At 37.7% G+C, this 15,598-nt stretch overlaps 1 protein-coding gene across 2 annotated transcripts in view; it reads left to right on the top strand.

Moving 5' to 3' along the window:
- ext2 (exostosin glycosyltransferase 2) overlaps positions 1-15,598 on the top strand; it is a 185,665-nt gene that overhangs the window by 119,486 nt on the left and 50,581 nt on the right. For both annotated transcript variants that reach the window (XM_048545190.2, XM_048545191.2), the window contains one exon: positions 1,036-1,225. In XM_048545190.2, the coding sequence (XP_048401147.1) occupies positions 1,036-1,225 (190 nt within the window). The remainder of the gene's footprint in view (positions 1-1,035; positions 1,226-15,598) is intronic.

The following is a 15,598-nucleotide window of genomic DNA, read 5'->3' as shown; positions in this document are numbered from 1 at the left end:
AATCTGATGTCTCTAGTGCATTAACTGATTTGCCCTTTCCATTACCCCCATTAGATTTATAATGATTTACACTAGCCTGAGATTAGCATCTACAAGACAAATTTGGAAGTGACCTTTCTGTAGATTTGTTTGAGTTATTTCCCCCTCCTGGGTCATTGGAAAAATCATAATTCTGAATATGGTAGTTCCTATTTAAGAATACCAAAGCACACAGAAACTTGAAATTATTTACAAAGGTTGGGTATCTGAAAAGAAGTGAATACAAAAGTGAACGTAAAAACAAAAGGCAACTATTTTAACAGTGAGTTTGAAAATTTCAAACTCTTGATCACGTTGATAGCAAAACAGCTAAATTAACCTTTCTTGACTGGGTTAATTGGAAAATGAATACACAACTGTTCAAATTATTAAGATGGAGATATATAAAATGCTATTTGTACCATAATAAAAGCAAAAGTGAGCTTATGTTGACATTTTGTATTGGAGCAAACTATTTGCAGATAAAATTCGTTGAATTGTTTAATTAGATTGAGCAGTTTATCTAAACAATATTTTCATACAACTCTGATTTATCTAAAAATGCCTAGCATGAATTGGATTAAAAACATTGCAATAACATTTGGACAGTGTGTTGAAATTGCCTTAAATATGTAGTACCAATGATTTTCTTTCTGGTTGCATAAGATGATGATCTTAGATCACACTTGGAACTTTTGACACCTCGGTACGTGTTTCACCTCTTCAGATAATACCCTTACACACTGTGAATGAGCTAATCTCACATAATTTGGAACGCGACAAATCAGCCTGTTCAAGTGAATACTTTTATATTGAATTTTGGAATTCCTCTATAGTAAGCATTGTATAAAATATTTACTTGTACTAGATGTGCGTGTCACATAAATGTTTCAGTCAAAATTTTGAAGGATTTTGAAAAGTAGCTTCAGATCATTCCAAATACAGTCATGTTAATCAATTTTGTTTTATATTGTAGCCAATAAAACTTTTCCATCTTTGTACTATTTTTTAATTTAGAAAGTGGTGAGTGTGAGCAATCCTCTCTTCCTCCCACTCATTCCACCTCGATCACAAGGCTTCACTGCTGTCGTCCTCACGTATGACCGTGTTGAAAGTTTATTCCGAGTGATCACGGAAATTTCTAAGGTGCCCAGCCTTTCCAAATTGCTGGTTGTGTGGAACAATCAGAATAAGAGCCCCCCTGAAGGTAAGGTGTCGATTCAACAATATGCATATGGAGAAGAAGTGAGTATGGGAATGTAATAAAACTAAATAATCAGATCATATAGACTAAATGGAAGAGGTTTGACCCTTGTACATAGTTTGTATTTTTAATTCATAAAATTAAGGGTTGTCAAAACTTGTGGAAGTGAATATTTTATTGTCTAGACCAGTGTGATTTTATGCATAGCCTCTCCTGCCTCTCAGAAACATAGCTTTGCTGTGCATTCGGGTTGTGTTATACTTGATTTGAGAATATGCAAGGTATCAATAACAGAAATAGTCTGATCTTAGAAAATACACACTTTAATTTTGCAGAAAATAGTCCCAAAAAAATTCCAGTTGTCCCAAGATAGTTTGAAAGAGAAAAGAAGTTAATAAGTGTTGCTTCAGTTTCTCAATTTGCAATGAAAACATAGTACGTTTACATATCTTTATAAATCACAAGTGAGCAGTGACCCAATTTCAGTGCTAAATTTAGAATATTTAATAGGCCATTTAAATAATGCACTTTTATAATCTGTGGATATTTCTTTTATCTAGTTGCAACAATGTTAGATGTCCTCATTTTGTAAATGTGGTACTGCATTTCAATGAAGAGTCCTTGTAGAAATGGAATAAATTCATAATTTTATTAAGTACTAGCTCATGTAACAGTTCATTTTTTCTACTGTTCCCCCGGGTGTTGTCTCCAAATCAATTACATGAAGTTTAATAGGAAAAGAAAATCTACTTTTCAATTATCATCAGTAAAATGTGGAGCTGGAGGAGCATAGCCATGTTCCACAAGCTCCACGTTTTATCAACTCTGACTTCCAGCATTTGCAATCCTTGCTATCTCCTACTATTCACTTATAATTATAATTGAATTATAATTTAATTGGTGTCACTCAACAGTATTCTCTATCATGCCAGAATCCCCAGTATCAAGGTATGAGTTCCATTTGATCAGCTGTACGGTCCATTGATAGGCCACATCATCCCCTTACTAACGAAACAAGCCCCTCTACTCCAAGCTTTGCCACGGCAAGCACTTTCAAGGAGGGCCAAAAAAAGGCTTCTAGGTGTTCCTCACTGTCTCCCAGAATAAAAAAGTATTATCACCACCAACTGGTAGAAATCTCTAAACCAAGACTTCCCAAATCAGGGAAGAAGCCTTTGTAAAGCAGCCAGCTGTTTCAGGCATCTCTGACAGACCCAGTTAAAAGCCAGGCACAAACAGTGGAGTGTGTAAAATCCTGAGCAATTTCAGAATTGCACAATGGAAGTTAAGACATTCAACGTACTAAGATTTCATTGCATCTTTCAATGTTAAAATAATCTGCATGTGTTCAGTCTTTAAAGAACGGAAGTATCTTATAGATCACATAAAGTGGGTTTGCAATCCATGTGTGTACATATATTTGTATGACTAGAAATATTTAAAGGCTTATGATTAAAAAGTAGATACTGGTAAAACTGCATTCGCTTTCCTAGGATAAATATTTCAATTCCACTGTGAAATATGAAGCCCAAAATGTAGTCTATGCCTTTTAAAATAATAATCCCTTTCCGGAAGAATCAAGTTTGAGAGTGGGTGCTGGTGTAGATAAGAAAATCAGCACCACCTGGGTTGAAGGTCTGCACATAAGCTTGAACATTTTTAGGCTGATTTGAAGCACTCAATTACTGAAAGTAATGCAGGCATTTTCACAAAAGAAAATGTGATTTATAGCCAATTAAACTCAGGAAGTTATTGAAGATTTAGAGTAATGAAGCAAAGTGAAGTATATGCATCTCACAATTTGAGGTACTCTGATAAGCAGCACTGGTTCTATAATATGAAAAGTACTAGTTTACAAGCTTTACTATTGCAGTTAAATAACATAAAATTTCACTTTTTAACCATATTCTTTATTTAGATTTAATTACAAACAGTGCAGCGTTTGCTTTGATCCCCAAGATACTTGCCTATACAGTAGCTTGTATTAGCACACAGAATGAAATGAAATTGCAGTCATGGCACTCCCAGGCTTCTCTCTCACAAACCAAAACAAGCTGGGCACTCCAAAATTAAACCAAGACAGAGACAAAAGTAGTAAAAGAGATTTATGATCTAAGCCTAACCTTATGACTACAGTAAATCATTACTTAACTGTAACATGGCCCAGGAATGAAGAGAAAAGAGGATTTGTCTGTACCCAAATATTTAACTGTTTTTCTGTTTCAGATACAAATGAACCTGTTACATAGCTGTATTATGTTCTTCTTACTAGTTTTTTTTGTGCAGGCAAAAATGTGGAGTGTGTACTTAATTAATACTATTCTAAAGCTTGGCAACTTTGTGTCATATCCCATGCACAGAGAAGACATGACCATTTCTTGTCCAACTATGTGATGCAATTTCTTTTAACCATACGTGTAATCTAAAGTTCTTCTCCTCATCAGCAGCAACTTCGAACCAGTATGATTGCATCCCTTGTTGCCAATGTGGCATTAATGTTCTGCTTGTTAATAACTCCCTCAAATCCAAGCCTCTGGATTGGTTTCTTGTGACCTACTTTCAAAAAGATAGCAGGCAAGAGTCTGTCAAAAACGTAGCGTTCCAATATGCTCATTCAGTTTTAGGTAGCTTCTCTTAAAGTTTTGAAGAATCCAGACACTTGCCTGAATTATTCCATTTTTTTTGCTGCTAACTGCTTTCAGATAAAACTTAGGTGCTGGTGCTAATGATGTTCTTCAAATTTTAGTAGACGAAATAAAAACACCAAATCTCCTTTCAAGGTGATAGTTTTATTCTTTCTACTCCGTAACTTGTCAGCGCTAACAAAAAAGCTTGTGTACTATCCCAACACCTGTATCAAGATACCTGTCAGAAGTGAAGCTTAGATATCACAGATTTTGTTTTAATAAAAATATTGGACACTATTTTGCTGTGAAAATAACAGCTTGATTGTTAAGACATTGTTAATCATGCACAAAAGGGCACCACTTCCAGCAAGTGGTTTTAGTTTATTTTTTCCCATGGAATTTGGTGATGCTGTCAGGGCTAGCACTTGTTATTTATCCCGAACTGCCCTTGACAAAGTATCTTGCCAGACCATTTCTGAGGGCAATTAAAAGTCAGTCTTGTTTCTGTGAGTCTAGAGTGTGAATCGTAGATTTCCTTCCCTAAAGGACAGTAGGGGACCAAATTTTTACTGCAATGAATATTAATTGTTATTTTCACAGTTCCGCAGCCTAGCTTCATGTTCAGATTTATTAACTGAATTTAAATGCCACAAAGTGAAGTGATGGGCTTTATACCATTGGCCCCAGAGGATTACCCTAGACTCTGGATCTATACCATTGAGATTACCACTATGCTGTCATCTCTCCCTGGGGACGGTTTTTTTCTGTAAACTTCTTGAAAATGGCTCCTTCAAACAACTGATCATTCAAACATGTCGAAAAGTGGGGAGCTCCTGTTGTAATATTCTAGAAATAGACTAAGCTCACCAAAAGAAAAGGACTTGTGTAATCTAGTCTAGGTGCCTTTTAAAAGTTTTGTAAGTATTAATTACTGCTAACCAACATCCTTGGCACAAAGAATATTTTTTCAAGTATAAAACATCATTCCATCAGCTACTATTTATCGTTAGATTTTGTTTTAATTTTAAAAATACCTTGCTTTTCGCATTTTTTTTCACTCAATCCAATCTGTCCTCCCTTTTCTTTATTTTGCTTGCTTTCCTTGCTTTTGTCATGGTGTCACATAATCTAACTTCTTATTTCTGAGTTAAACTATGCAGTACACATTACTGATACTCCAGCCTGGGATTAGAGGAACACAGGTACTTGCTCTATTCATAGAGGTTCCACATGCTTTGTAGAGCTGCTGCACTGTTTGATTATTTAACTTATTAGCTGACAGAAACTTCAAATGAAAAAGATCATGGAAAGTTTGTGAACAAGTGTAAGTTTAACAAAAAGCTAAGACTGCTCATTTACTGCTGACATTGCCTCACTCTTACTCAGTTCAGAAATATCAATAATTATTATATTCACAAAAACACGTAGTGCTTGTAAAAATGAAGTTATTGCTATATGCGATGGTGTATTTGTCTCAAAAGGTGGAGATGAGCAAAGAAGTACTTTCTGTAATCGTGAAAAATATAAAAGTTAGACATACCTTTGTGTCAAACCGTATTTGGCTTTCAGGAAACAGAACTTTAGAATTCTCAAGATGACATTTTGAGGCTACAGTAAAAGGGGATGAGTGCAGAATTTCACAGCAGCATGCTGGTTTCCTGACTCCTTTTCCAAGTCAGTCTCCTAGAAATGGGTGTCAGTGTAGGCAGGGTTCAACTGCTGACTTTGGTTAAATGGTTAAAGATGGTGCAAACGTGAAAGGCAAACAGTTCTTATTGGTAGTTATAGTAGAGCTGTGTGCTGCTGTTCATTCAATAAACTTTGTCACAGGGAAAAGGTGTTTTCACTTGTAATTCATTTATAGGCTTAGCGCCAAATTAACATTGGGGGGTAGCAGAAGATGGTTACCTGACAGGAAAGATTGGAAATTGAGTTACTTTTCAGCCATAAGGCTGCGATGTGAGTTGCTTTTAAAAAGAATTCTGAAACCAAAAGCAAAGTATCAGTATACAATTTCTGACTGATGTTCTATTAAGTTGAACCTGTGGTCATTGGATAAATAGAAGCAGGTATATGGATGCTGATCATGACCTTACCAAAGTAACAACAAGGTATGACATTGGCGCCGTTATTTTCTGCTAGCAGTTGGGTCAGGTGTAAAGTGTTTTTACAGACCTAGAGGCTAGGAACTGGACATTGAGGAAGGTTTGAATGATTTATTAATGTCTACAAACAAAATTTGCTTTGAAAAAATGACGATTTTTGAAATACATCCAAGGGATGGTCAGTCTTTGAATTTAGAAAACCGTTGGTTATGCCAGAGGAAAAAAGGATTTTAATATACTATATTTAAGATTGAAAAAGTTAATTTGTAAATCCCAAAATCAGTCCTTGCCCTTAAATTGTTAGATTATGTGAAAGTAATAAACATAGATAGACACCTAGTATCAGCTGGAATTAAATTTTTCAGAAAGAAGCACATTTTGGAGCAAATAAACGTTAAAAAATATTTTCAAGAAAAATGCTTATTCTCAGTAGTTTAATTCATTGGTTAAATGGGACATTCAGTGGGTAAACAAAGTGCAGAGAATTCATCAATGATGGAAGTCTGAAACAGGTACAACCTATAAGCAGCTATCAAAAATAAGAACCACAAGTTAAGAGTGAGAACAGAGATGCATTTGGCAATTATAGTAGATGACAAGAACTGAACAGAATAAAATAGAAATTTTATGTCATGTATACTTCTACATGAAAAATACAGTGAAAAGTTTTTAAGTCGCTCTACCACAGCACCTGCATCAATGACAGAAATCGCATAAGATAATAAAAAAACATAACATTAAGATAAAGTTTGTGACAGTTCAGTTAACGGCTTCTGGGCTGGGGAAGGCTGATTAAGGAATGATGGAATACCCTGAAGAGACAGCTGGGACATGACCACCATGCTGGACCACTGGATTGGAAGCCTCTGCCAAAGAAAACCACCACGCCGGGCTGGGACCATCACTCCTGGATGAGACTGCCTGCTGGACCACAAGAATACCTGGAATCTGAAGATGAAGAAAACCTTCACATGAGGGCAACACGTCCTCGCTGGAACAAACTGCCACACCTTCCACTTCCATCAGGCGCTGGGCCTAGTTCTGGATCAGGGCCGTCAGCCCAGCTTGTGAGTCCAGGCCGAGAGAGTCAGCCAAGGACCTGTTCCTTGCTCATCAGGACACCTCAGCCTGGAGTGGAGTTGTGTTTGGCTCCTCCTGGTGTTGCTGCCGCCAGAGGCCACTTCTTTCACCCTCCACTCTGCAGGCTTAAAAGAAAAGAAAACAAAGAATAAAGAAGAAGAACAAAAGTAAAATAAATAAACTAAAGAGAAAGAAAGCTGACAGTAGTGGACAAATTTAGCCCCTCTAGTCCACCACCACGCAGAGCTATAACAGAAATATAAACGCCATGCTTCCCAGGACATGATCAAAAAGTGTTTATAGGTAACAAAAAATATCATTATGCCAAGGATTATCCTGAATGGAATAATGAAGTTTTTTTTAAATTATATTTGACACGCAAGGTAGTAATGCTGATGCTGGTCTGGCAGAGGAAATCATACTCTTAACAAGAAGCATCAGCTCAGCAATGAATGTCATAGCCATGGACTCATTCATTTGCATGGTTTTGGACAGTCTGTGTGTGTCCATGTAGTGTGAACGGATTAATTAAAATGTTACCCAAAATCTTCAAATACTAAGGACCCAAGCAAAATTTATGAATTTGAGTTCTACCTTTTTCAGATTTAGTTATGGCAATATGCTGAAATCACAAACATGAACAGGGATTTCCTACAGTATAGCTGATACAACTCACTTCATCAGCTTAGACTTTGTATTCACTGAAATACACTAGTAATGCTATCTACATTGAAAATACTCAACTAAAACTTGATATGGAACAGAACAAAGCAATAATAGTGTACTTGGATATTCAGAGACTTTTGGTAAGGACCTCCACAGGAGGTTGGTTAGCAAAACTAAAGCATATGGAGTAGGAAATAATGCAATGCTGAGGAATAGCTGTGCTGAGTACTTCTTAAATGGTAAGAGCTTAGAAAGTGTAGATGTACAAAGGGGCCGAAGTGTATTTGCCATGAAGACACTGAAGGTTAACTTATAGGTGCAATAAGCATGTTAACCTTTTTTGCAAGAAGATCTGAGTATAGGAGTAACAAAGTCTTGCTTCAATCTAAGCTTGGTTAGACCAGGCCTAGAGTACTGTGTGCAATTTTGCTCACCTTCCCTTAAGTAAAATATTATTGCCACAGAGAAAGTGCAACAAAGGTTGACAGACTTGTTCCTGGGATGGCAGGACAGTCTTTTGAAAAGAGATGTTTTGGGCAAATTCTACTTGTATTCTCCAGAGTTTGAAAACATGAGTGGTGATCTTATTGAAACCTACAATACATTTTAAGGTATAGATGGGACAGACAGGTTCAGATTTTCCACTGAAGTCTAGAACCAGTGGGCCCAATTTAAAATTAAGGGAATATTACTTAGGACCAAGATAAGGAATAATTCTTTTCCTGAGAAGGTTTTGAATTTGAGGAATTCTCAACCCCAGAATTTCAGTGTCTGAGCATGTTTAAGGTAGAGATTGATATGGAGATATTGTGCGCAAAAGGCCTTGAATTGTTAAGTCAGCCATGCTTGTGTTAAATGGCAGAGCAGGCTTGACAGGCCAAATGACCCACTCCTGTTTGTATGTTCCAATACCAGTATGTTACAGGAGAAGAAGGCATAAAAGAGTGGAAAGGCTCAGGTAAGGTTATAGGTAATGGTGGAGAAATAATAATTTTACAACATGGGGAATGTAGGACCATCCACCCACAAGTGATGGATAGCCAGTAATGAGTCTAGCTGCAGGGAGACTGGTTTGGAGAAGAGAGCAGCATTTCATGCAGATTTGGACACACTCCCTTTAATTGAAGTCCACACTGTAGACTTTGCTAGGACTTTTGAAAGTTTTAATTTTGAAAAAAATGGAGAAAGGGCTACTCTGTCTTGGGTATGATCTTACCCTCTGTGTCTCTGACATCGATCAGGGCATCCTGCTGCTGCTGACAAGCTAGAAGGCCTCCTGTTGGCCCTAACTTGGAGAGCGTGCCCTCGGAATTGTGAGTCTGCTGTCAACCCACTTTGAGGAAAATTACAGCTGAATAACAGTTCCCCACACAGTGCAGCTTCTGAACACTGTTTGAGATTGATGATGGCAAAATAAAACCTGTTGGCAAAGTTCTTGCCTCATTCTGCAGCATTCCTTAGTTAACTATTCATCATTATAAAATTAGCGGGCGCGTCAATGGAAATACCCTTGGCCACTTGTCTAATGTCTAATTTTTATTAGAACCTTGCAGTTGAAGTGGCTGAATAGGATGCTGAATTCTAAATGGCATTATACTGTAAAGCATGAATATTAACAATATGAAGGTTTATGATACAGGATGATTTTGGTGAGAAAGAAATTAACTTTCTCGTTTGCACACCTTATGAAATCTTAAGAGTGGAGACTGTATGGTATACAGTATAAGCGCTCTTGTTCAGAATGCTTAGGACCAACTCATTTCTGAACTTCAAACTTTTTGGATTGTAGAATGGCATTAGAATGCCTAATTACAAACGTGCGAACTGAAAATTACTAAGATAAAAATGATTACTTAGAAATAAAATAGTAATAAAACATTATGAAGCAGTCATAAAAATATGCTTCTGATCAGAAATTTCTAGAGAACTGCTGTTTCCAAAGAGTGGATTTCCAGATTGGAGAAGTTGTTCTGTACTGCTTTTTTTTACATTTTATAACAGTGCTGCAAAACCTGCATGCAACTGTGTTAAAATACGTCTGTCAGCAAGGCAATTTGCATAGTCAGAACATGTACACACAGTCGGCTTCAGTTGGACCTGTGCCGGTGTATGTACATATGGTAGTGTAGTGGTCTAGTCACCCAGAGATCACAGCTGCTGATGGAATGTCATTGATTTGTCGTGGAAACTCATCTGGTTCATTTATGCTCTTTTGGTGAAAAATCTACCATCCTTACCTAGTCTGGCCTACATGTAATTTCACACAAACAGCAATGTGGTGGGCACTCAACTGTTTGTGAAATAGTCTGGTGAGCCATTCAGTTCAAGGGTAATTGGGATGTGTAACAAATGTTGGACTTGACAATAACCCCTGCGCCCCATGATAGAACAAAGGAAAGGATTTGTGCTGGTTCAGTTGCTGGCACTGTAGCTCGTAAAATGGTAAATTCCCAAATAATTGACATTCCCTGTGGATATACTTAATGCTAAGAATGTGAATATCAATCCAATAACAATAAAACTTACATTTATACATTTTTTATGATATTGGATATCACAAAGAACTTCATAGCCAATGGAGCAGTTCTTCATTCTCATCATCCTCTCACTCCCGACTTCCATTTTTATTGTAGTCGTAGAGAAATTCACACATGGCATGATCCAACAGGTAACAGTGTGATTAATAGCCAGATAATCCATTTTATCGATATTTCGGGATGCTTCTTGACCGGACTACCAGATAACTGAGTGTAAGTATCCTTTGAATAGTGCCTTGTGTCCTTTTCAGCCACCTGCAAAATTAAATGGCATCGTGGTTTAACATCTCATCTGATTTCTTCATAATAAATCAATTTGAAAACTAGTTGTTGGTAAAAATTGTTCTAATAAATGAATGCACTTGGAGTGTAATAGACTGTGTCATCCCATGGAATGAGATTGAAGTCACTTCTGTTTGAGGTCTGAGTCATTTAATGATTTCACAGAAGTTAAATCCCAATTATTTGTAACATGTAGGATAATAAAGTTGTCTTTGCTGCCAGAGAGATTGAATGTTTTGTCACATTAGAACAATATTATAATTGTGTCAGTTTAATGACCAAAGTTGAGTATTGAGAAAAAGCACATTGTTATGTAATAGATACAAGAGCACTGTATGAAGATATCTCTTTATTGATATTTATTGATGATGGGGTTTATACCCAAAATCTACTACTCGTAAATCTAAAAGAGTTTCATTTCCTTACTTAGACATATTTGTGTGTGGTTGGCCTAATCTTTATTGGATATACACAAATATTCTCAAAACCAAAAAATGAATCATAACTGTATTTGTAAAAAAAAATTCAAAGTCATAGCGCATTGTGATTTGCTCATCAGGCCAGCTTAAGTTTATTTAATCAATTTTAATGCACTTAATGTTGGCTTGTAGTTGGGAGATTTCAGTATCATGCAAATCATACTGACAGTTGCAGCATAACCTTGAAAGACCTATCTGGCTGAAGGTAAAGGGGGTTAGATTGGGGTAAAGGAATGTGTGTAACAGAATGTGAGCATTGCTGGCTAAACCAGCATTTTTTTCCCATCCCTGATTGCTCTTGAGCTGGTGCAGTGCATTTAGTATAGGTGCACCCACAGTATTATTAGGAAAGGAGTTTCAGGACCTTCATGATGGTGACATTGAATGAATAGTGAAATAGATCCAAGTCAACATGGAGTATATCTTGGAGAGGAACTTGCAGTGGTGATGTTTTCACACATCTATTGATCTTGTCCTTCTAGAAAGGAAATGTAAGGGTTTTTGATGGTAGGTCACAGACCTCTCTATGCAGATACTTTCTAACTTGTTATTTTTTCCTAGCACTTTCTGTCTTCAAATTTTCAGTGTCTGCAATTTCCAACTTTTTAATACAAGAGAATAGACTACATAGCCATGTTTTGTGACTAAAACTGAGAATAGAATGGAAATTCAGTGAAATTTGGGGCGGATGGCAGAGTGGGAAGATTTTAAAGAAGATGCAGTATGGGTGGTGTTTCATAAAGTGCAGAGGATTTGGCCATCATATTATGAAAAATGGTATAAGGGTAACGAGATTGACTAGAAGAAAAAACAGGTGACATGAGATATAAAGCTTTATACACAACAACTGGGTGGGAATTGAAATGCCCATCTGATTAGTGACAGGGAAACAAATTCAGTTATATTTCAAAAGGAAATTGCATAAATACTTAAATGAGACAAAAAAATTGCAGAAATATGGGAAGTGTGAATAATGGATTGCTCTTCAAAAGAGCTAGCACAAACTTTATCAGTCAGGTGACCTCCTATTCTATGATTCTCAGTACCTAAAGTATTTGCACTACATTCTATATATCTGAAATAGCATTTGCATGACTTTATGCTAAAATGTTTATGAACACTTCTTCAGTCACTAGATTTGTTTTGTCAAGTTTGTATTCTTTGTAATCTCAGTGGTGCAGTATGTGAAAGCAGCCTGCGTAAAGGGTTATACTGCCATCTCAAACCAGTTTCATACTGATTGAAGAGGGAATGCCAGAACTGAGTATATGTAAAGGCATATCCATTTTGCTCGCAGGTCAAGTATGTGGAAAAGGGCTGACTGTGCAGTGGCTATTGTTCTGCTATTGCTGATTTACAGAATTCATGATGGCAAATACCTCTTCAAGATGCTGTTGCTATTGAGTTAAATGGACTACTGTTGTGCCTTATTTGTATGTTCATATACTCTTATATTCCTTGGAACAAAGGCTGATATTCTTTTTGCATCCCTGGTTATCTGCTGTGCTTGCATTGTAATTTTTTGTAGTTCCTGTTACGAGGCTGCCTTCCTACTCCAGAGCTTGGGTAGTTGAGCCATCACTAAATGGAATACTAGCCCTCTCTGTCATCAAACTAGCTCCTGCAGTATCTCCAGAGAGTAAAACATACCAATCTGTAAGGGAAGAATATTTAGCAGCAGCTGCTGAATAAGTGAATAAGTTGCTGGGGTTGGTTCATTAGCCCTCCCATAAATCCATCAACGTACTTTTTGTTCTCAGCCAAGCTACCTATGCCAGGTTGTGAGAAAGGATACTTGATTTTGACAAATTAACATTTAAAGATAAAGTATAAAAATGGATCAACTGATTCATACATACACACATTATAGCAATTTATTTTAACATGTTTACTTAATTACCATTGCATGTTAATGTTCTACAGTAACAGTAAGCATAACAGCACAGTAGTTACCATCCGGACTAATAATCCAGAGGCATTCAGGAAGACATTGAATCTTTGGATAAAAGGGTTGGAATGAGTTGGTGTGTGTTTGCTGGAGGGCATTAAGTTGGGGTGAATATTTAGATAACAGTAACATGCAATGATATGGGAGAAAAGTAGGAAATTGGCAGTCAGCTCTGCGGAAGGGGCATTCAGCCTGAAACATTGACTCTGATTTCTCTCCACAGATGTTGCCAGACCTGCTGAACTTTTCTAGCAGTATCTGGTTTTGTTTCTGATTTACAGCATCCGCAGTTCTTTCAGTTTTGATTTCTTGGAGCCTTGTTTCATGTCACCTTTTGGTTTCCATAACTTTCTACCTACACAAACATTAATGCAACTAAAAAACAGTCAAACTGTTCATTTGATCCATCATAAATATTTCCAAATATGTAGGACATTAAGTAAAAAGCTGTACGAGGAACTGCACAGCCAAATCGGAAACATTCCGCTCTCTGAAATTTTGATATTTTTAACCAATTCCTGGAATTTTCTACAACCAAATGGAGCATTCTAGTACTAGATACTGTATCACCAACAGTAGGAGCCATGGAGATGGAAGGTGCCAATTACATTGTCTCTTGTATTGAATTGCCACATTGGGAAAGAAAGGAACACTAGCTCAAGAATCAATGAAGCACTGTGGTGATGTAAAAGCAGGTCACTTATTCATCACTCTGATGACATAAGGATTGATGTAAAGGAAGTGGAGAGGTTATAGACTTGTGGGAAACACAGATGGTTTATTTTTAAAAATGCAGTTATTTTGAAAAGCTTATTTTATCAGAAAAGGGAACAAAATACGATTAATTTTGAAAGGCTGAACAGATGGCTGCTTTAAAATTCAAATTTAATTCTTCAAGTGTTTAGGACTGAGATGAGGAGAAATTTCTTCACTCAAAGTGTGGTGAGCCTGTGGAATTCCCTGTCGTAGAGGTCAAGGTCAAAATGTTGAGTGTTTTCATGAAAGAGATGTAGTGCTTAGGGCTAAAAGGATGAAAGCAAGAACAAAGATTGTTCACCTGCACATCTGCCAGTGTGGTATACTGTATCCACTGTAGCCGGAGTGGCTTCCTCTACATTGGGGAAACCAAGCGGAGGCTTGGGGACGGCTTTGCAGAACACCTCCGCTCGGTTCGCAATTAATAACTGCACCTCCCAGCCGCGAACCATTTTAACTCCCCCTCCCATTCCTTAGATGACATGTCCATCATGGGCCTCCTGCAGTGCCACAATGATGCCACCTGAAGGTTGCAGGAACAGCAACTCATATTCAGCTTGGGAATCCTGCAGCCCAATGGTATCAACGTGGACTTCACAAGCTTCAAAATCTCCCCTTCCCCCACTGCATCCCAAAACCAACCCAGCTTGTCCCCGCCTCCCTAACCTGTTCTTCCTCTCACCCATCCCCTCCTTCCACCTCAAGCCGCATCTCCATTTCCTACCTACTAACCTCATCCCACCTCCTTGACCTGTCCGTCCTCCCCGGACTGACCTATCCCCTCCCTACCTCTCCACCTATACTCTCCTCTCCACCTATCTTCTTTTCTCTCCATCTTCGGTCCGCCTCCCCCTCTCTCCCTATATATTTCAGAACCGTCTCCCCATCCTCCTCTCTGATGAAGGGTTTAGGCCCGAAACGTCAGCTTTTGTGCTCCTGAGATGCTGCTTGGCCTGCTGTGTTCATCCAGCTTCACACTTTGTTATCTATATTACAAGGTTAGATGATCAGCCATGATAATATTGAATAGTGGAGCAAGCTTGAAGGGCCACATGGTCTGCTGCTTCTTTTGTTTGCATTTCTGTGTTTTCAAATATGACTACTGTGGTATACCCTTGCCCATTGGCATACCGTGAAGTAAATGATTACATTGAAACAAGATAGCAAACTGAAGTACAGCACAGTATGTGTGCACATTCTATGAATTGCTTTGTCAATACATGGGATAATTTATGCAAAAAATGTTACTTAAAATCATGTCATTCTTTGTCGAGCATTTGTATTTTTGGTTTTACTTGTTTGCTGAGTTTCGTCTTGCTGGATGTCCACCAACCATTTCAAAGCCAAAAGAGTGGCTAGATGGTTTGTTTCCAGATCTCAGAACATTTTGCCAATTACCTAACCACGAGGACGTAAATGGTGTATGATGTCTCCCTTTATCTTATTTTTTACCCCTGACTCTGAAATGGTTAAGAATTAGAATTTACCGTATGACGTTGATGACTTTGCTCCCATTTGGTTACTGTAAGTAAATTGAATATTTTTCAAATGTAATCTATCCACACTTACTAGCCATTTGATTTCAAAGAAAAGATCTGACTTTGACTACCAAGAAATAATTGTGCAATCAAGATAAGGGTTGGAATGAATTGGCATGAGTTTGCTGGAGGGCTTTAAGTTGGAGTGAATGTGGTCGGAGGAGTGTGAGGGATGAGAGTTATAGGGGCTAACTGTTACCAAACAGCTGGGTCCAAGAGCCTTTTAATTAGTCCAGCATGGCACTCCGTCAAACTTGTCCCTGCCTCCAATCTGCTTCCAGGAGATGGTGGACTTGGTTAAACACCCACCCTGCATCTATGCGGCCAGGGCAAGGATTCTGCCATTTGGCCAAGTTTT

This window comes from Stegostoma tigrinum, chromosome 17, assembly GCF_030684315.1.
Source record: "Stegostoma tigrinum isolate sSteTig4 chromosome 17, sSteTig4.hap1, whole genome shotgun sequence".
NCBI lineage: Eukaryota > Metazoa > Chordata > Chondrichthyes > Orectolobiformes > Stegostomatidae > Stegostoma > Stegostoma tigrinum.
The sequence above is the reverse complement of the archived record's forward strand: the minus strand, read 5'-3'. Positions and strand labels throughout refer to the sequence as shown.